Source organism: Leptonychotes weddellii, chromosome 1, assembly GCF_054177405.1.
Source record: "Leptonychotes weddellii isolate Sample4059 chromosome 1, ASM5417740v2, whole genome shotgun sequence".
NCBI lineage: Eukaryota > Metazoa > Chordata > Mammalia > Carnivora > Phocidae > Leptonychotes > Leptonychotes weddellii.
Window position 1 is genome coordinate 90,127,571 of NC_138369.1, and position 24,838 is coordinate 90,152,408.

At 38.8% G+C, this 24,838-nt stretch overlaps 2 protein-coding genes across 7 annotated transcripts in view; one reads left to right on the forward strand and one right to left on the reverse strand.

The window, feature by feature from the left end:
* HPS3 (HPS3 biogenesis of lysosomal organelles complex 2 subunit 1) overlaps positions 1–1,211 on the forward strand; it is a 38,424-nt gene extending 37,213 nt beyond the window's left edge. For all 4 annotated transcript variants that reach the window (XR_004079423.2, XM_031041474.2, XM_006745438.3 and 1 more), the window contains one exon: positions 986–1,211. Coding sequence is in view for 3 of the 4 variants with exons in the window: in XM_031041474.2 (XP_030897334.2) it covers positions 986–1,113 (128 nt within the window). In the remaining variant the exon portion in view is untranslated. The remainder of the gene's footprint in view (positions 1–985) is intronic.
* The window catches only part of CP (ceruloplasmin), a 59,034-nt gene that overhangs the window by 9,027 nt on the left and 25,169 nt on the right, over positions 1–24,838 (reverse strand). Inside the window, exons 10-19 of one of the 3 annotated variants that reach the window (XM_081827542.1) lie at positions 19,813–19,963; positions 18,357–18,569; positions 17,027–17,234; positions 15,101–15,240; positions 13,838–13,966; positions 10,996–11,102; positions 9,324–9,540; positions 8,562–8,701; positions 7,269–7,431; positions 1,352–2,678 (exon numbers count right to left, since the gene is read on the reverse strand). In XM_081827542.1, coding sequence (XP_081683668.1) covers positions 2,662–2,678; positions 7,269–7,431; positions 8,562–8,701; positions 9,324–9,540; positions 10,996–11,102; positions 13,838–13,966; positions 15,101–15,240; positions 17,027–17,234; positions 18,357–18,569; positions 19,813–19,963 — 1,485 coding nt within the window. In that variant the 3' untranslated portion in view covers positions 1,352–2,661. Of the gene's footprint in view, positions 1–1,351; positions 2,679–7,268; positions 7,953–8,561; positions 8,702–9,323; positions 9,541–10,995; positions 11,103–13,837; positions 13,967–15,100; positions 15,241–17,026; positions 17,235–18,356; positions 18,570–19,812; positions 19,964–24,838 lie in introns of those variants that run through there. The other 2 variants (XM_031041480.2, XM_081827546.1) reach the window with 2 other exon arrangements.

Consider the following 24,838-nt stretch of genomic DNA (forward strand, 5'->3'; position numbering starts at 1 on the left):
TATTTTAGATATGCCTCATTGTATTTTATTTAATTCTCAAAGGACTCTAGAAGCTAGCAGATGGTACCCCCTCATTATAGATGAAGAAACTGGGACTCAGAAGGTTAAGTGGCTTTCTTAAAGTCACAGAATCTCTCTGACTCCAGAGTTAGGGATCTTTCTCATACATCACTGCTGATCCATTCATTAACTTTTTAGCAACATGGGCATGTCATTCCTTTGTGTAAGGGATGCTTTAGGTTGCTGAATATTAGAGAGATGACTTTGGATGGATGCACACACATCTGAGCAGGAGATTTTATATTGTAGTCACTCTGCAGATAGAGTAAGTGGTGGGCAGGTGAGGATCACACAGGGAATGGCACTGGTGTTATTGCCAACACTGTTCTTAAGTGTCACCCCCTCTCTTCCCAGCAGAGGGCAGCATGTATGTATCAAGAAGCAATGGAATCATAAAATTATAAACATGTTTGCTAAATCCCTTAGTAATTGAAGATGTACACGAGAGTACCTTATTTTACAGTTTGGAAAAAAATGGTCATGAAGACAGATTTGTGCTTATTAAAAACATGAAAATCTCATAATAGAGAGGAACTGATTTAGGAAAATGTCATCCATCAATTTCCTGTCCTAGCAATCTTTATAAATTAGCTGCAATATAGCCCTAACATTAAAGACAGCATCCAAATTATTTTAGTTTTCTTTAGAGGCTAATAAAAGTATATTGAAAAATAATGCAACGAAGCAGTAAATCAAAATTGCATGGAACTAATATAAAATAAAATTCAGAGCATTTTAGAAAGAATGAATAAGAAGTTGTTAAAACCGTAAGTAGTCTGTGGATTTAAAAGACCGATCTTTTTTTTTCTTCCTGTTGTAGTTATAACATTTTGTTGCCTGACCTCGCTTCTAATTGGTTGAGTGATAAGAAAATTGAATGAAAGACAGGCTTGCAGTTCTAACTCAGATACTGTCCTACCAACAGAAACGTTGTCAGTTGTTGCTGTGGAGCTGGAACTGAGGGATTTCCTGAATGTCCTCCCAGAAGATGGCACTGCAGCATTTTTCTTGCCGTATCTTCTTTATTGCAGTCGAAAGAAATCATTGACTTGAAGGTATCATTTGAAAAATACCACAATGCCATAGAAGACTGACTTTTAAAAACAACTGAATGTCCAGTAAAAATGTAAATAAAGGATTTTCATATCGAATATGTGCATTTGTTGCAGATGCTTTCAGGCTGCTTACGTTTCCATGAAGTGGTATTATTAGTTTGGTACTTTATGACCTGCATCCAGAATGTAAAAAAAAAAGCTACAAAACTTAAGAATTTTCTCAAAGAAGGCATATGTTTTTAGAAGTAGACACTGACTTTTATTCCAAGGAACATCAAATCAGTGTTGTTAGAGAAGTGACAATCTTTTTCACCCCAGAAACACAAAGAAACATTTGGTGGGTATGTTTGAAAGAATGTCACTCCAAGTGGTCCAGAATTTATTCTTCTTGATTTTTCCAGATATCTCAATTAGGTCTCTTCTTCTTCTCCTCCTCCTCCTCCTTCTTCTTCTTCTTGAATAATTTTCTTTGAGAAAGAGGTTAATGTTTTCCCACAGTAAGATTTCAAATTTTACTTTTTTGTTACTTTTTAAAACTCATGCTGTGGTTTCTCCCTGAATCAATGAAGTAGAAATTTACAAAGTTAATTGTCTTATTGTCTGGCCATTAACATAATTTGTTGGATGCATGTTTTTCAGCCAAAGCCTTGTTTCTGTTTTTTTATTGGTGTACTTTTGCTCTTTTAGCTGGAGTATATGTGAAAATAAAGAAATATACCATTGTATTCACAGTTGTGTCTTCTTTTTTAGCCTCTTATTAAACAATTTTGAGTCCAAGTTCAGCTCATTGATAATGTGCTTTGACTTTACTTAAGACTGGCCAAAAGCTACTCACCCAGCATCTGCCACAACTGTATTTTGAAACTTTTCTCCTGATGTTAGTGTTCATCTTTACCAGGATTTAATCTGTAGAATTGTCAATTTTGCCTTTCTCCAGTTCCAGATTATTCTCCTTCTGACCGTCTCTTCAAGGGTTCACAAAATCCAGATAGATAGGCATTATTTTAATTTTTTATTTTACCTTGTTTTATTTCATTTTAAAAATTTATTTTATTTAAAAAATTTAATTTTTAATTTATTATTATTTTAAAATAATTCTTTACTTTCTCTACACCTATGCCCTCATGTCCACTGATTCATTAAGAATGATATCAGCACCATGTTATAGGGATTGATGGGAAGCCAATGGTTGAAAACATTTCAATGAATCTTAATAGCGATCTTTGAAGAACCATCAAGGACAACATCTGGTCATAGATTTTGGGGGTGGGGGTGGAGAATACAGTTTTATAAAGTCCTGGTGGTGATATGAAGGACTTATGTAAATCAATTATAATTGTATTAGTCAGTCATGTGTCTGTTGATCTTTTCATATGAAACAAAGAGTTTCCGCCACAAATACATGAAAGTGTATGTTTTCAGTCTTTTTTTTTTTAATGCTTATAGCCATTCCAAAGTAAACTTTTTCTTCAGCACTTTCACGTACATTGTTATGAATCACTGTTTTTTTCTTTTTTTTTTTCCACTTATCACCAATTTATTTCTTTCAGCCAGACTTGGTCTCTATAGAAAAAGAAATTTTAAGACCATTATTATAAACAGTATAGTGGTCCCCCCTTATCCACGGCTTCAGTTACCCATGGTCATTGTAGTCCAGGGGCAGATGTTCCTTAGAAGGTCAATAGTAGCTTAACGCTATGTCACAATGCCTACGTCATTCACTTCATTTCATCATATCATGTCGGCATTTTATCATCTCACACCATAACAAGAAAAGGAGGATCACTATATCCTGAAGGATCAGGATGAGATGTTTTGAGAGAGAGAGAGAGACCACTTTCACATAACTTTTATTACAGTATATTATTAAAATTATTCTGTTTTGTTATTGTTGTCGTTAATCTCTTACTGTGCCTAATTTATAAATGAGACTTTATCATAGGTATGTATATATAGGAAAAAAATAGTTTATATAAGGTTCAGCACTATCCACGGTTTCAGGCATCCACTGGGGATCTTGGAACATATCCCCTATGGATAAGAGGGATGATGACTCTATATGTCATATGGTTTAAATGTATTTGCATTTTTTACTGTTAGTTGTTTTGTTTAATTATTCTTGATTCATTTCTATTTTTCCATTTTTTGCTTTCTTTTTTATTTAAAATCAATTCATTAACATATAGTGTTTTATTAGTTTCGGAGGTAGAGTTTAGTGATTCATCAGTTGCATATAACACCCAGTGCTCATTACATCAAGTGTCCTCCTTAATGCCCATCACCCAGTTACTGCTTACCCCACCCTCCTCTCCTTCAGCCACCCTCAGTTTGTTTCCTATAGTTAAGAGTCCCTTATGGTTTGTCTCCTCTGATTTCATCCCATTTTACTTTTCCTTCCCTTCCCCTATGTTCATCTGTTTTGTTTCTTAAATTCCACACATGAGTGAAATCATATGATATCTGTCTTTCTCTAACTTATCTCACTTAGCATAATACCCTTTAGTTCCATCCACATCATTGCTAATGGCAAGATTTCATTCCTTTTTGATGGCTCAGCAATATTCCATTATATATATATATATATGTATCTCACATCTTCTTTATCCATTTATCTGTCGATGGACACCTGGCAGCAATGTCCATTTTTTTATATATTTAAAAACATGTCTCATTCTAGTACTGCTTTATTTAAAGAAAATTTACTTTGCTCCCTGCAAGATCTTCATTAATTATAAAGGGGAAAATAGTAACTTTATAGTAAAGAAAACTGGCAGAAATCTCCTTAAATCAAACGCTCAAAGTTAACATAATCAGTAAGGGAAAAAAATCAACATCTTGTGCCTCTTGACATGCGTACAGAGAAAAACAATATCACTTCTGTAAGAATCTTGCCAAAAAATGAATCTAATTATGAGGACATTAGAGAAACCCAAATTGAAGGACATTATACAAGGTGGCTGCCCTGTATTCTTTAAAAATGTCAAAGTCGGGGCACCTGGGTGGCTCAGTCCATTGAGCGACCAGCTCTTGATTTTGGCTCAGGTCATGATCTCAGGGTCGTGAGATCAAGCCCCATGTCAGTCTCCATGCTCAGTGGGGAGCCTGCTTGAGAGTCTCTCTCTCCTTCTCCCTCTGACTCTCCCCCCGCCCCCAGCTCTCTCTTTCTCAAATAAATAAATAAATCTTGAAAAAAAAAAGTCAAAGTTATAAAAGACAAAGAAACTGTTCCAGACTAAGAAGACAAACCAACTGAACACAATGTATGAGTGGGATTTTCTTTTTCTGTGAAGAATGTTATTAGAATAATTTGTGAAATTTGAAAATGGTCTGTAGTATTGAATCATCTTTAATTTCCTAATTTTGATAGGTGTATTATGTTTCTATATAACAATATCCTTATTTTTAGGAAATATATATATTTACTATATATGTTTATTTAACTTTATATATAACTTAATGTATATATATTTACTATTGTATATGTGTTAGGGAAGAGGATGGGGGGCAGATAGGAGAGAGAACAGGGAGCAAATATGGCTATGTAAAATGTTAACAGTTGGGGAATTTGGGTGAAGGGTATATGGGAATTTTTTGTACTATTCTCACAACTTTTCTGTAAGTCTAAAATTACGTCCAAAAAAGTTTAAAAATTCCTTTTCACTGGTGGTTAGATATTTACCAAGCAGAGTATTGGATTGGATTGGGGTCGTTACTAGAAATACAGAATATACAGCCCCTGCCTGAATAACTGAAAGCTAGGCAAGCCTTTTTTCCTACTGACTGCTCTAAAAGGTTATCTGACTGTAGTAGAAATGTCACAGTCTAAAAAAAAGTACCTTTTATATTTATCAGAGAAGGTCTTTATTATGCTTCCTCTGGTAGGGGAAATGAAGCATTACATTAAGTATATCAGGATATTTGCAGTTCTTTTCTAGTGATTTTTTTCATTGTGGTGGAAATTGCCTGTCTCCTGGTGCATAATATTGAACAATTTTACTCTAACCTCCTGTGCTCCCTTTTCTGTGTCAGAGTAGACAGAAGATTTTCTAAGATTCAGAATTAATGTAGACTTACCCAAAGCTTTATCAAACTTTCATTTAAAGATAATTCAGACTGGTAAACATGGCTCTCCATCTTTCTGTTTATAGTTCAAGCTATCTTTTTTGTTCATTACCCCTTCTTTCACTCTATACGATACCTTTTCCTTTTGTAGAAGCCAATTTCTCTTTAATCTTTTCCCCAATGTTTGTTTTCCCTTCCCATTTGCGGTTTGTTCTACAGTTTTCTCTAAGGCTTTAAAAACAATCTCCCTTCTCTTAACCAAGCAATCCTCTCCCTCTCCTTCCAGGCTAATTCCACAGGAGGAATCTTGTCAGTGTCTGGGTGTGCATGATTAGCCTGCAGCCGCATCCTCTGCACGTGAGGCATTTGCACACATGTATTTCCAGAATGCCTGCCTCAGTGCTCCCTCAGAGCAGGATCATTGTTTTGTGTGGTGGCTTACGTGTGTGCTGATGTTCTTTAAACACTGCAGTTTTCTTTCTCATGTTTGACTCTTCACCTTGTTCCGTAGTGACTGGCACTGAACCCAACGGTTTATTTACCTCTGCCAGTCTTTGGCGTTCCGGTACTCCCAGTCCCACTCTTTGTAATAAAGGCTTTAAGAGAACCGTTTTTCATGTTACGAGGTGTCTGTGTAAAACCCGGGAGCAGAAATGAAAACTTGTCGTTTGCACTCACGGTTGATCTTTGAGTGACTTTTAATTTTTGAGAGATTTATTTCTATATTTTCTTCCACTTATATGTCCTCTTTAATGCCTGTTTTATTTTTATTTTTTTTTAAAGATTTTATTTATTTATTTGACAGAGAGAGACACAGCAAGAGAGGGAACACAAGCAAGGGGAGTGGGAGAGGGAGAAGCAGGCTTCCTGCGGAGCAGGGAGCCCGATGCGGGGCTCGATCCCCAGACCCTGAGATCATGACCTGAGCCGAAGGCAGACACTTAACGACTGAGCCACCCAGGCGCCCCTAATGCCTGTTTTAAAGAGGAAACACAAGGCATTGTTTTCTCTACATCATTTCCCCCTGTTGGATTGGCCATCGCCAATTCCAACAATTCTGAACTCAGAAGACCCAAGAAACACCAAAGCCTGCAACCACACAGCAGGATTTCACTCTATAGAACACATTTTGTGACTTTTTACCCAGGAAAGGGCTGTTCCTTCTCCTGTGTTTCCTGTGCTTCAGGAGGGAGTATTATTGCTGGGCTGGGGGAAACATGGAATTTAGATTCTATTTTTTTTTGCTGGATCTTTGCTATAGTCTGAACCTTGGTGTCCCCCCAAATTCCTATGTTGAAAACCTATTGCCCATGGTTGACAGCAACTTGGTAGGGCCTTTGGGAGGTGATTGGGTCATGAGGGTGGAGCCCTTGTGAATGGGATTAGTGCCCCTGTCAAAGAGGCCCCAAAGAGCTAGCTTGTCCCTTCCATCATGCAAGGATAAAATAAGAAGTCTGTAACCCAGAAAAGGGCTGTCACACAACCATGCTGGCACCCCGATCTCAGGTTAACAGCCTCCAGAACTGTGAAAATAAATATATGCTGTTTATAAACTACCTAGTCCGATATTTTGTTAGAGCAGCCTGAATGGACTAAGACAATCTCTGACAAACAGTAATCAATAATACTTCCCCTCACCCCTAGAAGTAGAGAAAGATATTATTTCTGCCTGATTGACTATTTAAAATTATATTGATTTGGGGGCGGGGAGGAGTTTCTTGTGTACCAGACCTAGAAAAAAAGTTAAATGTTTTCTATTAAGAAAGAAATTAAACTCTAAATGTGTCTTTTGGTAAATAACACGACCACTCCCTTATATCAGTTTTAGGAATAATTGCACTGCCTTAAATTGGTGTCATTTGTATTAGCTGAGAGACTTCTGGTGCTGTTATCAGTACCAGCTTTCAGAGGATAAGCAGTATCCCACACCCTTTAGCAGTAAAAAAAAATTCCTATTTGGAGGTAGAAAAGGAAGAAATCAGGGCAGCGAATTCACGAATGCTTCATATTGGGGAAAGTATTTAGGCAAAGTAGTGCATCTTAATTATATTCATGCTATGTGACTTCTAGAATTACTAACTCGATATTCACCTTCATTTGGTAGAACCGTGTAAGTAGTCTCCATTCCAGCATGAATGTGGTCAGTCACATGGCAGTGGAGTAACCAGATTCCAGGTGTCGTTGGAAACATTTCTAGAGTTTGGTATGTCCCGGGGAAAATGTCAAAGACATCAGAACTATAAATGCCCCTGTGCTTAATTAGAAAAATGACAAATATTATATAATGTTTATTATATGTGAGAGTTCATTCAAATAATCTTTCATTGGCCAGCTCAGGGATATTGGGAAAAGTGGATGAATCTGTTAAAGAAAGAAAAAAGAGACAGAGAGACCCTGCACATTTGTGTGCCCGAAACAAACAGTGAGGTATGCGGTCTTGGTACTGCTAAATGTCTGGCAGTAGGGGCCACGAAGTGGGTGTGAAGGGGAGATGTGATGAGAGTCCATTCATCCATTAGGACCACCTGGCGCTCTTACACTTCAAATCCAGTTTGTCTTTTATCAGAGTGCTTGAGTTACACAAGGGAATTTAGCTGTGGCCTCATTTCGGTCCTAATCTCACTTTTGCTGAAGCTCTTCTAGATTAGCTGGTCTGTGAAACTTTATGGCAGGGAGGGGAATGCAGGGAGCAGGAAAGGAGGCCCATGGAGAAGCCAGAACCAGAGGCAGTTCAGGTCGAGTCTAGACTAGACACAGAGTAGTTGGGGGGTATTTCTGCAAGGACAGAATTGAAAGTCTGCTAAGAAGGTAACATCTACATAAAGCAAAACACAGATAACAAAATGGCCTTTTCTGCAATGGGCTTTGTGGTAGTTTCTGAATTTTCTACATTAACTCAAAGGTAAGAAAGAGAGCTTTTGACTCCTGCTGAAATCGGCACTGGATGAGAAGCAGAAGCAGCATTGAGATCTAGAGACCAATCAGTTGCCCGACACAAAAATGATAAACTTGTTCACTTTAGGCTGTTTAAGATTCAGAAGTTAGAACTGGTAAAGCTTATAATAAAGTCTTGGCTCTACTCTCTGATCCATCATTGTGTGAACCTGCCTAACCTCTCTGCTAACAATGCTATTCAAATGCCTTGGCCAGCAATATGTGAGCAGAATTCCACGAAAACCCACTAAAACTATAAATCCAACGAAGAGCCCAATTTGTAACAAAGGTTGGTAACAGCAACTGAAATTGCTGTGTGGCACATTCTTTGGATATAATTTAGTTGTCTCTTGAAACTTTTTTTTTCATGAGTCTCTCTGAGGAAATATTTTCATTTGTATTAAAACATTTTCCAATAGAGCAAGAATAATGACCACGGATCACTCTTACCTGGTACCTGAAGCTGTGGCCATGAAAATGTACCGAGTGCAAGTCGATTTCGTTACCCATTCCCATCAGATACCAGTTGACTTCATCTCCCACGTGCATCGTGAGGCCTTGCAGGTTCCCAAACATTCTTCCATTAATAGCTGGGGAAATCACATGGTTTTTTTTTTAATTACTTTTCAGGATATTTTATTTTATTTATTTATTTTTTTTAAGATTTTATTTATTTATTTGAGAGAGAGAGAATGAGAGAGAGCACATGAGAGCGGGGAGGGTCAGAGGGAGAAGCAGGCTCCCTGCCGAGCAGGGAGCCCGATGCAGGACTCGATCCAGGGACTCCAGGATCATGACCTGAGCCGAAGGCAGTTGCTTAACCAACTGAGCCACCCAGGCGCCCCACTTTTCAGGATATTTTAAATCAATGGCTGTTTCACTGACCCTATGATTACTAGGTTAATATGTGAATCTTTTTGAGATAATGGAAGCTATTTCCCTACAGACAGGGAAATGAATACTTTAGGGTCAATAAGGTCACACTGCTTTTCTAGTCCTTTAGCACCAAAAGCCGTAATCCAATTGTGAATTTAAGAGAGAATGAGACCTTGGAATGGGGAGAGAAGTTAATAGGTGGTTTTCCTTTGGACAGAATTCTACCTCACATACAGCGTGAGGCAGAACTGGTTTATTATAAAATGAATAGTCTCCAAACTAATTTTATTTGAAAGAAGAAAAGGGGGAACATAGGGCTGGAATAAGGTCTCATACCATGCATTTTATTGCTTTCTATGAATTCCTCATTGTCTTTGTTTACTTTCTCAGGGTGTTCAGAGTATGTTTTGATGTTGTCATCTATGTACCAGGACTCATTTTCATCAAAAACGAAAAACAGAAGGGAAAATTCCAGTTTTATGATGGGGTTGAATACTTTCATGTAATGTCTCCGGCAAACAATCAGTGGGCCAATTAATCCACTATACAGATCCTGAAAACAAGCAAAAACTTTGGTCATCCTTGTGATAGAAGTCAGGATTTCAGAGAACTGGGACCTCGGGAATTCAGAGGGATCGATTTAAGTTGGAGACTTTGCCTAACATGGTGCTGTCAGGTCAGTCACTTTCCACTTATGGATAAGTTGGACTAACGGTGAGTGGTAGGTAGGTCAGATGGGTGATGCTGAAGTAACAGAAGTGCGTGCAGGGGCCAAATATTAGCTCAGCTAATGAGCAGCAATGTAAAGGAACCCCAAACGAACGGTGTTGGTTGGCCTATTCCGTAAATCAAGCACAGTGCTAGTCTCTAAAAATCCAGAGATGAATCAAACAAAGCCCGTGCCCTCCAGGAACTCAGTCCAGTAGAGAAAATGGAGGGAGAAATGAATCACTCGCTGTGATGGAGGTACATAAGGTGCTAATGAACACAGAGGAGGAAGACGACAACTGACAAATCTATGAGACGTTTGGTTTGGCGGGTGTCAATAATGACAGATGAGGTCTGGAAGGGTCTTTGAGCTCTATCATGTTCAGGAATTTTAGACTCTATCGTATGGGTCACAGGGAGCCATTGAAAACTTGAACATGACATGGCAACATATTTGCATTTTAGACCAGTCATCCTAGCGGTGAGTGAAGGAAGGATTGAAGGAGGAAGAGACTGGAGCGTGGGAGGCCATTGTAGTAGTTAGGCAAATCACGAGGACCCTATCTATGGAGACAGGGAGAAGAAATAGACTGAGCTCTATGGAGGTGGGTGAATTGCCTGTGTGAGCCAGGGGGAAGAACTAGATACTTCATACCCAGGGTTCTAGCTTGAACAAATGAGTAGATTTGGAACTCGTGGTGCCACATATTGTAATAGGAAATACAAGAGGTAGAGGAGAATCTCAATTCCATGTTAGAGTTGCTGTGTTTCCAGTGCCGGTGGGACATGCTGATGGAGATGTTCAGTAGGCTGGTATATAAACAGGTCTGGAGCTCAGGAGAGAGATTTGGACTCGAGATTTAATTCTACAAAAGAATCTTGGAACAAGTTCTGATTTGCAGTTGTTGAGTGTTTTGTTGGCTTTGAAATATTCAATAAAATAGCTTTAGTTGTGCTAGTACTGAGATCAACACTTTTATTATCATTAATAGAGCTCTGAGATCATGTACCTCAGTTCTTTGGGTTTAATGTATTTTTATGTCAAAAGGGAAATAAAACACTGTACTTATTAATATTTGATTCTGTGTTACCCATAATCAGCAGTCATAGGGTTAACACACTTACAACTCTATCCTTAAAAAGAAACAAACCGAAAAATGAAACCAAAGTGAATTGTAGAGAAGCTTCCTTTCCTGGGATTTTAAGATAGAATTGGATCACAGGAAAACTCTAATCTCATCTTCCTTCAACTATGTGTCTAATTTGGGGATTTTCACAAAACAAATGATTTAAAGTTTACCTTAACTTGATCCACAGTTGAATAGTAAACCCATGGAATACAAGCAGAATCCTCTATTCCAGGTCCAGATCTTTCTGGGATCTTCCATATGTAAGTGCGAGTTTCACCTAAATAAATCAAGTGTTAATGTATCTGGTTATATTTGGTATATATTTGCGATACACACACACACACACATACACACGCACACACTAAGTCTTAATAACCAATGACCTAGAAACTGGAAATGTCAAGGTAATTAGTGTTAAAAAGTAGTAGCACTCAAAATTGTTTTCGGGGATTTAGTGTTAAGACAAACTGTAAGACATACTTTTAGATCTTCTTTGTCAGTTATGAATTAACTAACCATGACACACACATGCAATACCACCAAGCCAGGATGTGGCAATACCAATATCACAATTTGAAGGAATTTTGTAACAGATCTTTTTTTAGCTTGAAGTCTGTTTCTGTAAAACACTGTTTTCAACCATCAAGTCATTTCCCCCAATGTGAGCACCTTCCCCAAACCTTCTCTGTGTTTGTACCTGCATGCCCTGTGTCATTCCCTTGGCCTCAACTTGGCCTTCCTTTTCTCCTTTTTTACCATTATCCCTAGCGATTCCAGAATTCCTGGTGAGGAGCCATTAGCTCTTGGGATCTCATGGGTCACTGACTTGTCACAATGACCTCTTCTCGGGTCTGTCCCATTCTGTCATACCATACGCTGTTCTGTCCCAGCTTTGTCACATACAGGACACTGTCACACCCTGGACCTTGACACTTTGAAGATAGCCAGTTGCTCTACCCTCCTAACTTGCCAAGGCCTTGACCCTCTTCCATGTGCTCTGGGCTCTTCCCCGGGCTGATCTCTGCTTCCAGTCACCTCCGGGTTTCCTGTCCAGCAGTTCACCAGACCTTGACTTTTAGCTGTGGCCACTCACCGTCCACTCCATTTACGTAGACCTCACTGTTACATATTCATGCTGTCAGACTTTCATTAGCCAGATTCTGACAAACCTTTTCTAGGGAATCAAGCAGGACAGGAGGGATGGTCTCAAGGGATGTGGTAGACTTTTTCCTTTTTCTTCAAGTCCTCCATCTTACTCACCCCTACACTGTCACCCTTTTTGTAAGCAGAATCTTTCACTGAGAATATAAAGCATAGATTCACCACCTGAACATATCATCTCTTCATCTACACTCTTAATCTCATAAGCCAAAAAATAATGTTTCCTTCTCTTCTCCATTCCCCCACCTGCTCTGCCACCCATGGTGGATGTCCAAAACCCTGGCGCTGTCCTTGACTCTTCCTTCCCTAACATTTACTAATGCCTGATCTTTCAGCAAGGATTGTTAGCACCACCTTTAAAATACAACCAGAATATGACAATTTACCACTTCAGCTACGTCTACCCTGGTCCATGTCTCATTTTTTTAACCCAGATTATTGCAATAGTCCTTTAACTGTTCCTTTATTCTACCCTGTTTCTGCAGTCACTTACCCACACGTCAACCAGAAGAGGCCTTTATAAAGTGTTCCTCAGATCATCAATCTCCAGCTTGATTAATAGTATAAAATATAAGGTTCTAACCATGGCCTCGAGGATTCCCTTTCCTCCTACTGCATCCAGCCCCCTGCCCTCCCTGGGTCTCATCTCACATTCTGTCCCCTGTTTGCTCTGCTCTGGCCTCTGGCCTCCTTGCTGTTCCCATCTCGGGACCTTCAATGCTCTTCCCCCGTAACTCCCTGTGGCTCATGACTTAGTATTTAGATGTCTTCACAAGTGGCACCTCCTCAAAGAAGCCCTCCTGATCACCCTACCTAAAATAGCACTCTTGTTACTTCCTCTCTCTCATCTGCTTTAATCTTTTTCATAGCACTGTTTATAAATTAATACCATGTAATTTGTTTATCTCTTTTGGAAGAATGTGAGAGTCACAAGGGCAGGGCTTTTTATTTCTAATGCCCTGAATTGACACGAGCAACTTTATAGCGTAATTTATTTTTTCCTCACTCATTTTTTCTCACTTGCCATATTGGGGAACTGCTAAATTACTAAGAAATATTCCTTTCCTAGAAGCCAACTTTCCAACTAATAGAAGAAAAACATAGTTTTAATTAAAGGAAATACACACGTGTATTTAACCTCTTCCAGCTTTTGCACTGTGTTAAGTGAAGTTACTGAGTTTCTAGTACATGCCAGATACTGGGCTAGAATTGGGGGATTTAAAATTCCACGTGGCAGTCTCTGCCCTTAGGACCCTGCCTTCAGCTACAGTCATGGAAACATTCAACCACACACAATGTGCGGTAAATGCTGTCTGGGCATGGAGAGATCATCTCTGCTCACTCCATCTTGAGTATTTGTAGATATCCAGTACTCACAGATGTTTTCCTTACAGTTCTCCTGTGGGTCTCTCTCTTTCTTGCCCTCTCTCTCTTTCTCCCTTCCCTTCCCTTTCCTTATTTGTGCATAGAGAAGTATACACAGATATACCTCCTTGCATGTCTCTTTTTTTTTTTTTTAAGATTTTATTTATTTATTTGAGACAGAGAGAGAGAGAGAGAGCACAAGCTGGAGGTGAGTGGCAGAGGGGGAGGGAGAAGGAGACTTCCCACTGAGCAGGGAGCCTGACATAAGGGCTAATCCCAGGACCCTGAGATCATGACCACAACTGAAGGCAGACTCAACCAACTGAGCCACCCAGGCACCCCCCTGCATGCAATCTTAACCACTTCCTTCTTCACTTGCTTAAGACACTCATTTGGAAGGAATACGTCTCTGATAATAGTCATTTGTGGAAAGCCTGTAAAGTCTATTAAAATACCACCCCCCCCATCCTGCCCCGCCATAGGTACCTGGCAAAGTTGGAGTAACTGTAGAACTCTCTGTTTTCACCCCATGGGCATGTATTGAGTAGGGCCTTGTGGCCATGTTTTTAAAGATAATTTTAACTATGTCTCCAACATCTGCATGAAGTTGTGGACCTGGCAAGAGCAAAAAAGAATGGTTTATATACTTATTGGATGAGAAGTTCTAACTCAGTAAAAGAAGCAAAGATCAGGTAACTTTCTTAGCATGAAGGCAGGAGTGTGTGTGGCTTCATACTATACTACTCTTGGATTTACTCCTGGTCTCGGAGGATTCAGAATAAAAGCATGAGGAATGGTTATCTCTATAAATGGAAACCAAGGGTGTATCTCTCATCAAGAGTCCTACGGGAGGTTTTGGCCTGAAAGTGCCCTGCAGGGCAATGGCCTAATGCTGGTGAGTCAGCAGTGACCCTACCCTGGCCAAGAGTCATTGGGTAACACTTGCTCTCATTTCTCTGCATTTGGACTTCCAGGCCTTCCTGAGTGTGAATTTGTGGCATTTGGAAGGGTGGGTGGGGCCACCCCTCCCATTTCTACCTTATTCTCTAGCCAATCTTAGCTTGTCTGCTGCTAAGAATTTCTACAACCCAGCAACAATGCCATTCCCCCTTGGGTGTCTTATTTCAGGGGCTGAGGATAACACACGCCAAGGTATTCTGTTAGTATGGAAATACGATGAGGTTGGGAGGGAAGTCGCCTGCACTTGATGATTTTCAAGAAAATTCCCAAGACCACTGTTGGTCAGGTTCTTAGACATTCTCTCTTAAAAGGATTCCTGAAAAATCGAAAGCAACTTTCCCCATGCCTTGTGTATGGTAACACTTTTCTTTCTTTATTTCCTTGTCTATGTGTACATTTTTTTCTCTTGGAGTTAATCACTAGATGGCAATTTTAAAAGCAAATAGCTATGATTTGGGAGCTGGGAGAGAGGTGGAATAACAGGGAGAATTTGGTGAAGACTTTCATTAGAACTAATTTCTAGGAATTTCACCAAAATGACAGCCATCAATTTGATGAACACCAAATACATACAATTTCATTAGTATATGTGATAATACATTGTTTCTGAGAAAAATAAGCAAAATTTTGGTCATATTCTTCAGTAAACACAGGCTTCTCGTTTTTATTGCATAACTTTTATTTTTATTTGAATAGCTTTGACTATGAACTGAGAAATTAAACCCTTGGACACGTACTCTCACTGCACATAGCCCCACATCGCTACCCCACACCCGATGATTAGCGTACCTAGAATGCCCAGATGTTCTTCTTCAGCCTTTCTCTCCACAGGAACTCTGAATGTGCCGTCGGTGTATTGCCGATACGCAACTTTCTTGTACTTGGAGCCTATGTAAAACTCTTCCTTATCTAAAAATGCATTCGAAACACTTCAACAAAACACACACACAACTAAGGTTAGTACTTGTCTTAATGAAAGTGGAAATTGAGTTTTAAATTTTGAATAAAAATATAGTTTTCACTCAAGTAATTATGCTGATTTTTAATAGCATTCTCCCATTCCAGCAAGAAAGAATAAGACTTTAGAAATAGGTAGACCTGGTAGAAAGTGCTCCTTTCTGGGAGTGAAGCCATCTGAGACCTGTGCTGACTGGCACTAGCTGATCTCCAGCTAGTCATTGCCTGGTGGATCCTCAGTTTCCTCACCCCCAAAATGAAGTATGAGATGAGATGATCTCTAAAGTTTCTCTATAGCCCTAAAATTCTGAGCCCAGATTTCACTGATGAAATGTTCTCTGGTTCCTGCAATGTTTCTGGTTTATAAGAGCCAATATGGCCGAGTGTTTTCAGCCACTCCCTTTATCTTAAGTTTGCAATGACTCCTCATGGCCCCTGTACATTTTTCTTTCCTTTTTAAAGATTTTTATTTATTTATTTTAGAGAGAGAGAAAGGGATTGCAAGCAGGGAAAGGGACAGAGGGAGAGGGAAAGAGAGAATCCCAAAGAGACCCCCCATGGAGCACGGAGCTTGAAGTGGGTCTCGATCCCAGGACCCTGAGATCATGACCTGAGCCAAAATCAAGAGTTGACTGCTCAACCAACCGAGCCACCCAGGTGTGCCAGCTCTTGTAAACTTTTGACTATCTTACCCCCCACCCCCTCTTAAAATAACCTTTTACTCCTTTATACTCCCCATTGAAATCAAACTAACCAGCTAAGCTTTGCTCAGCTGTAGGTTACCAGAGATGCTGTGTACCCCAGATCTGAACACATGTCCATCCCGATCTCTCAGATCATATCCATGAAAGGTTAGTGTGGGACATGTGAAATGATAGAGGGCAAAGTGGTTGGAAAAGTCTTCAAGAAGTCTCTGGTGATACTGCTTTACATGCAGTTTCTGCAGCGTCAACAATGATGCTTTACTTACATTTATTCACAATGAACTTATTATTTTTTACATTTCCATAATGTCCATGTTATTGGTGGTTTTGAAGTATATTTTCCTATAAGTTCTTAGAGGACAAAGACCATGTCTACTATACTGTCCTCAAGAATTTTCTTTTTAAAGATTTTATTTATTTATTTGTCAGAGAGAGAGTAAAGCAGGGGGAGCGGCAGGCAGAGACAGAAGCAGGCTCCCTGCTGAGCAGGGAACCCGAGGCGGGACTCGTTCCCAGAATCCTGGGTTCATGACCTGAGCCGAAGGCAGACGCTTAACCAACTCAGCCACCCAGGCATCCCTACTCTCAAGAATTTAAAATATTCTTCACACATAATAGTTTTAAGAATATGAAAGAACAGATTACTGAACTGATAAGGAACTCTCTGGAGGAAAAATAAGGGAAGCAGCAAATGGCTGATAAGGAAAATAATATTTTAGCTTTGAATTTAGGCATTAATTTTTGTTCAAGTTTGAAAATCAATAGCAAGATAGGGCACATGAATATAAGAAGACAATCCAACAGAAAAGAAAGGAAGAGGAGTGACTACAAAGAATCAAATGAGACAGATGGAAATTTTCCTGTGAGAAAATTGCGAGAACAGAAATTAATGAGGAAAGGTTCCTGGGAAGCATTTTGTTATTGTTCTGTTGTTATTGTTCCATTGTTACTGTTTAATGCAACTGTTTGTTTTTCTAAAATTTAGCATAATTCTTAATTCTCTGAAAGAGAAAACTAAAAAAAAAAAAATGGGAATCAGAGTCTGGAGAATTACTTTTGTTCTTGTAGGCGATGCAGCTCCCGTTCCCATTCCCTGCTTGGGGAATAATCCCATTCCATCTCCACTGCTGCAATGTAGTAGGTCCTCTCTGCCAGGGAGAAGCTTGGATCGTCAATCTGTTGCTTGCATTTGTTCACCGTGTACTTTTGCTTCATGCCTCCTGTGTAGTGATCGGTTGTCAGGCATTCAACCTCAAAAGTCCCTGGGATGGTAAATAAGAAAGCACATCACTCCTTTGCTCAGCACCTTCTATGGCTCCTCAACTCACTCAGAATCAACACCCAAGTCCTTAACGTGGCTCACCTGGATGATCACATCAGCTACCACTCACTCTGCTCCAGTCACAGAGGCTTCTTTGCTGTTCTTAGAACAGGTCAAGTGTGTACCTGCCTCAGGGCCTTTGCCTTTGCTGTTTCCTCTTCCTGGAACACTCCTCCCCAGAATAGCTACATAGCTCATGTCCTCATTTTATTCAAGCTTCTTGTTAATTGTCACCATCTCAGAGAATTGTTACCCACCTTTCCCCATCAGTCTCCAGCCCCTTTTTCTGCCCTGTTTTTCTTTATAGTACTTATAACCACTATATATATATATATATATATATATATATATATATATATATATATTTATACTTGCTTCTTGTCTGTCTCCCTGCATTAGAATTTCTACTTCACAAGAACAGATGCTTTATGTCTTTTGTTGACTGTTGTTTTTACGCTTGTCTAATGAATAAAGGAAGAGGTGACATTGGACTTGTCTTACGTTGTAGTGGCATATGATGAACCAGATAAAGCCTGAAGCAAGTTAGTGTGTTTCATGTTTTGGTTAAAGTCCTTGCTTTTTTGTTTCAGTTTGTTTTACTCACTCAGAACCAGGCCTGCAGAAATCTCTGAGGTTGCATGGCTATCCTTCTAGCATAGGACACTCAACTGCAAACAGCCAACAAGCCAACATTACATGAAGGCTACAGAGAGATGACAGAACTGTTACAGAAGTCATTCCCTTCCTAGTCTGACTTGCCAGCTCTCTTTAAAAGGACCATAACTTAAAAAGAGAGCGTCCTGAGGATTCTACTATGTGGAAATGGGAGGAACCACAGTCTACTCTTCACCTGTCACTCCCTCCCCTCCCCTCAATAAGCAGGAAACAGACCTATCTGCTACACACTTAGCTAATAGTGGCCCGGACATGCTCTTCAAGGGAAGGAAGAGCACACACTTGGAGGCTTGGGGAAGGGATGAGTTTAGCACCCAACACAGGATTTTAAACCAAAATGACATGAATCCATTCAATGGAGACTTGTCTTGACTTTAAAGAAATGCACCTTTAGCATCAGGCTGCATGAGGAGTGTAACACTTGCTTGAGGGAAGAGGTTTGCTGTGTCTCTTCTTTCTCCTTTTGACAGATATGTGTTTCCAGTAAAGTAAATCCCATGTACATCAGCCTCATTTCCGGCACTGAATAAGTACCACATGACTGAATCTCCTTGGCACATGTTGAGACCAGGCTGATTCCCGTACATGAATCCATTCATGGCTGTAAAAGTTGGGAAATGGTATTTTGAAAGTGGTTTATCATCTGTCCTCCTACATGACAACCTCCCAGATTTTCTAGAACCAACTTTGTTGATCTAATTTTTGAAAGACCCGTTCATGCCTTCCCCTCCCCTTTATGTGTCAGGAGTGTCTCTGCTGTATCCAGCACTCCCAGAGCAGTCCCTGGCTGGAAGGGGACTAGCCACTTCTTAGTTCTCTCAAGAGTCAGGTTTGTGAGCACCCAAATGAATGAATAATAACAGCTATTCCTGGGCACTGTAGACTGGGAACGTGTTGTTGCTCTGGATGGAAAACTCTCCGATTCATCATGAATGACGAGGAAGAGTGAACGCAGGAAGTTTTCTCTCACTGCTGTTACTAATAGGTAATAGTCTTGACTTCACCAAAATGTAAAAATGCAAACTCAAAAGGAATGTTATCATGATTGTTACTAGTATTGATTCAATTAAAAAACAACATCGGTTTGTAACACAACTTTACATTTGTTTCCTCTTACTACAGTGATTTTCACATGTGTAGTCCATTAGCAGTGTGGGTATCCTGAACAATTAGCTCACTGTCTCTAAACCTCTGGAATTACACTGGAAACGAAAGAGAAAATCTGATGCTAGGTTCCAATTAAATAAAAATTTCTGGAGGTTGCCCTGAGCATTTAAAAAATAGTTTTAACAGTTTTAGTAAGACACCCAGGGGATTCTAATTTGTAGTCAAGGGTGAGAACCATTGAAGTTCATTGACAACAGAGAACATATCTTTCTTCATTTTGAATAATAAAATGAGGCTGTCACTATTAAACCACAGATGAGAAGAGTATCTAATCCAGTAGTTCTCAAATTTACGCATGTATCACCTGATGTAGAGGGTTTGTTAAATAGAGATTGCTGGCCCCAGCCATAAAGTTTCTGGCTCAGTAGGTAGGAGTTGGGGCCCAAAAATTTGCATTTCTAACAAGTCCCTGGGTCATGCTAAAGCTGCTGATCCAGGGACAACATTTTAAGGACCATGCATCTAATTGATATATTTTATATGTTTTATTATTCTAGATTAAGTGAAATGAAGAATAATTGACTGATACCTTAAATATCAATGTTATCCTCAGAGTTGTATTTAATCGTTTGTTGAAAATTAATCAATGGGCAAAGCTATTAGCATTTTGGTTTCATTAAAAGCATTACATGAGCAGTACTGGAGTAACTTAATATTGGCAGATGGTGTATACTTACAGTGCATCTTATTAGATTCCTGAAAGTCTTCATCTTCCTTATTCACCAGATGAGGTGCAGTTGTAAACATTCTAATATTTTCATCCAGGAGTAAACTTTCATTCTCATCAAACACTGTGGGAAACAGGTAGAACTCCTTGTCTACATTTTTCTGTAAATCAAAACAAGAACAATGAGGTGAAGGTAGGATAAGTGAGGTAGAAAGACTTCCATGCACACAATACTATTCGGGCACAAACTCACCAAAGGAAGGTTAAGAACTTTCCATTCCTCTTTGTAGATGGGTCTCACGAAGTAGCCCAGTTGATTACCAGAGTTTTCATTACTATCTGTGTAGTAGGTTTTTGGTTCAACATGATCTAAGTCTCTCTCTGCACCTAGAAGTTCTGACTCCTCTCCCCACCTTCCTGCCAGTCATCTGGACATTCTCACTTCCTCTCCCCCTGTCCCTGGTGAAACATAAGCAAGCAGAGATGCTGTCTGGTCTACTGAAATGTTTCAGTAGTTCAGAAGAAGGCAGTCTAAGAAATCAAAGCATATGAGCCCCTGAAAACTAGATTCTCCCTCAAAGAAAAGTTTAGATATTATTGCATGTCTTTTTTCTTTCAGATGAAAAATATGATTATCAAATTTTTAAAATCCAACAAAAGCAGAGACCTAAAGGTTAGATCCTATTGAAAACTGAATCAGTGACAGAGATAATTTTTTGAAAAATTTATTTATTAGAGAGAGAGAGCAGAGGGAGGGGCAGAGGGAGAGAGAGTCTCAAGCAGACTCTGCGCTGAGCACGGAGTCTGATGCAGGACTCGATCCCATGACCCTGAGATCATGACCTGAGCTGAAACCAAGAATCTGACAATTAACTGACTACACCACCCAGGGGCCGCTGTGACGGAGATAATTTTAAGAAAGCTCCCATAAATCAGAAGAAAAGATTCAAAGATGAAAAATATGTACATAGTAATGATTTCAGAAAGAAATTATAAAAGGGGAAAACATAATGATAATAAATAATAATGGAAATGTTTACCACCATGAAGAGAAAAATCAGATTCAAAAGATTCACTGAAAACAAGGCAAAAGTAGTCATAGAGATCTATGCTTAAAAATATTCTGGCAAAATTTTTGAGATTCAGACATAGACAAATTTCTACAATAAGTCATTCTAAAAGTGTTATCACAAACATTGGACTTCTCTAGCACAATAAATATCAGAAGAAGATGGAGTAGCATTTATGTTTTTGAGGGGAAAAGATTACGATACAAAAATTCTATACCTAGTAAAGAACAACAAAAATACATTCTCACATGTGTAGGGATTGTAATAGAGGACTGCTACAGTCACTTGTATTCTGATCTATAGAGTAAACTTCAGTGAAAAGTTTACAGGTCATATTTTCTGATCATAATGCAACAAAACTAAAAAGTACTAATAAAGGAAGATCATATTTGATCCTAATAACTCTTAGAGAGGAAGCAAACATGAATTACTAAGTATTTAGTAAGCAACGTCCATAACAAGGCACAATGTATGGAATACACTAAACATATAAACTGAGAGTCTGAAATACTTTTATTTTTTAATTTTTTTAGAGAAAGAGAGCCCAGCACACACGTGTGCACAGGGGTGGGGGGAGGGGAGAAGCAGAAGGAGAGAGAATCTTAAGCAGGTTGCACTCCCAAGCCCGACTTGAGGCTTGGTCTCATGACCCTGATATCATGACCCGAGTTGAAATCAAGAGTTGGCTGTTTAGCCAACTGAGCCACCCAGGCACCCCAGAAATACTTTTTATTTTAAGTAAAACCAAATAAAAATAGATGTTTGTAAATATCTGAAAATTTTAGAAAAGTAAAATGAAAAAAAGGAGAAAGGAATTAATAAAGGAAAAGATGAACTTTTTAATAAATTAGAGCACAAATTAAAATGGTTAAACCTAAAAATGTATTATTTGAAAAGACCAATGAAATACACAAATCTTTGGTAAGTCTAATAAAAAAAATGAGAGATAACCCAAATATACCACAATAGAACTGAGAAAGGAATATAACCACATATATGGGGAAGGAAAAAAAGATCATTATGTACATTAATAATAATTCTTCTAAGTTGACTTAGAAGAAGTTACCTGAATAGACCAATATCCATAGGTGAAATAAAATGTGATTAAAACACATTTTAATAGACAAAAAAGAAAAAAGAACAAGTAAAACCCCTAACTACTTCTTTTTAAAAGTCACACAGTTGAAATAATTTTACAGGCAATTTCTTTCAAATCTCTAGGGAGCAGATAATTCCTATCTATTTAAACAGTTCCTGAGTATTCAAAACATGGAACTCTTCCCAATTTATTTAATGAAGATAGTGTAACTATGATATGAGACCTAAGAAAGCACACAAAATCTAAAATAATATCACTTACAGCTTATGTGAGAAATTCTAAATGAAACACTATCAAATTCAATACAGAAATGTAAGTGAAAAAATGTTTTAAAAAATCACAGTGCTCATACCACCAGCATTTTTCACAGAGCTAGAACAAATAATCCTAAAATTTGTATGGAACCCCAAAAGACCCCAAATAGCTAAAGCAATCCTGATCTAGAAAAGCAAAGCTGGAGGCAACACAATTCCAGACTTAAAGCTGTTATTACAAAGCTGTAGTCATCAAGACAGTACTGTACTGGTATAAAAACAAACACATGGGTCAATAGAACAAAATAGAAAACCCAGAATTGGACCCACAGCTATACGGTCAACTAATCTTCGACAAAGCAGGAAAGAATACCCATTGAAGGAAAGACAGTTTCTTCAACAAATGGTATTGGGAAAACTGGACAGCAACATGCAGAAGAATGAATGTTTCTTACATCATACACAAAAATAAATTCAAAATGGATGAAAGACCTAAGTGTGAGACAGGAAACCATCAAAATCCTAGAAGAGATCACAGGCAGCAACCTCTTTGACATCGGCTGCAGCAACTTCTTATTAGACACGTTGTTAGAGGCAAGGGAAACAAAAGTAAACATGAACTATTGGGACTTCATCAAGATAAAAAGTTTCTGCACAGTGAAGGAAACAATTAACAAAACTAAAAGGCAACCTACAGAATGGGAGAAGATATTTGCAAATGACATATCTGATAAATCTATAAAGAACTTATCAAACTCAACACCCAAAAAACAAATAATCCAGTTAAGAAATGGGCAGAAGACATGAATAGACATTTCTCCAAAGAAGACATACAAATGGCCAACAGACACATGAAAAATGCTTAACATGGCTCATCATCAGGGAAATACAAATCAAAACCACCATGAGATATCACCTTACACCTGTCAGAATGGCTAAAATCAACAACACAAGACACAACTGGTGTTGGCAAGGATGCAGAGAAAGGGGAACCCTCTTACACTGTTGGTGGGAATGCAAACTAGAGCAGCCACTCTGGAGAACAGAATGGAGGTTTCTCAAAAAGTTAAAAGTAGAACTGCCCTATGATCCAGCAATTGCACTATTAGGTATTTACCCAAAGGATAAAAAAATACAGATTCAAAGGGGTACATGCACCCTTTAGAGCAGCATTATCAATGATAGACAAACTATGGAAAGAGCCCAAATGTCCATCGACTAATGAATGGATGAAGAATAAGTGATAGATGATAGATAGATAGATAGATAGATAGATAGATAGATAGATAGATGACAGATAGATAGATATACCTATATCAGAATATTACTCAGCCATCAAAAAGAATGAAATCTTGCCATTTGCAATGATGTGGATGGAGCTAGAGTGTATTATGCTAAGCGAAATAAGTCAGAGAAAGACAAATACCATACGACTTCCTTATATGTGGAATTTAAGAAACAAACCATAAAGGGGCGCCTGGGTGGCTCAGTTGGTTAAGCGACTGCCTTCGGCTCAGGTCATGATCCTGGAGTCCTGGGATCAAGTCCCACATCGGGCTCCCTGCTCAGCGGGGGGTCTGCTTCCCCCCCCCCCCCGCCCTCTTGCCTCTTGTGCTCTCTGTCTCTCATTCTCTCTCTCTCTCTCAAATAAATAAATAAAATCTTTAAAAAAAAAAAAAGAAAAAAGAAACAAACCATATGAACATATTGGGGGGATAGAGATGGAAACAAACCATAAGAGACTCTTAACAAACTGAGAGTTGCTGGAGGGAGGTGGGTGGGGGATGGGCTAGATGGGTGATAAGTATTAAGGAGGGCACTTGTGATGAGCACTGAGTGTTGTGGTAAGTGATGAACCACTGAATTCTACTCCTGAAACCAATACTGCCCTGTATGTTCACTAACTAGAATTTAAATAAAAATTTGAAAACAAACAAACAAAAAACCCCACAGTGGTCAAGTAACATTTTTCCCCAGAAATGCAAGACTGGTTCAACATTAGGAAATACTTAAGGTATTTGGTCATGCCTACAGGTCAAAGGAGAAAAGATATAAAATAATTTTTTAAATAATATTTTTTAAATAAATTTTTTAAATAAAATTTTTAAATAAAATTACACATTTTGGCACTAGCTACTCCCCCCCTTTCCCCCCAGATCTTTGCAAGGCTCCCTCCTTAAAATTTAGATCTCACCTCAAATATTACATCCCCCTTATCTAAACTAGGATTTCTGTTCACTATCCCATTACCCTAAATAGAAATTCCATGTTCGTGGATAGGAAGACTCAATACTGCCAAGTTGTCAGTTCTTCCCAATTCGATCTATAGATTCAATGCAATCCCAATAAAAATACTAGAAAATTATTTGTGGTTATCAACAAAGGGATTCTGAAGTTTATACGGAGTGGCAAAAGGCCCAGAATAGCCAACATAATATCGAAGAAGAACAAGGTTGGAAGGCTATTTCCCAACTTCAAAATTTACTACAACACTACAGCAATCAAGACACTATGGCATTAGCGAAAGAATAGACCAATAGATCAACGGGAAGAATCGAGAGACCAGAAGTAGATTCACATGAATTTAGTCAACTGATCTGACAAAGGAGCAAA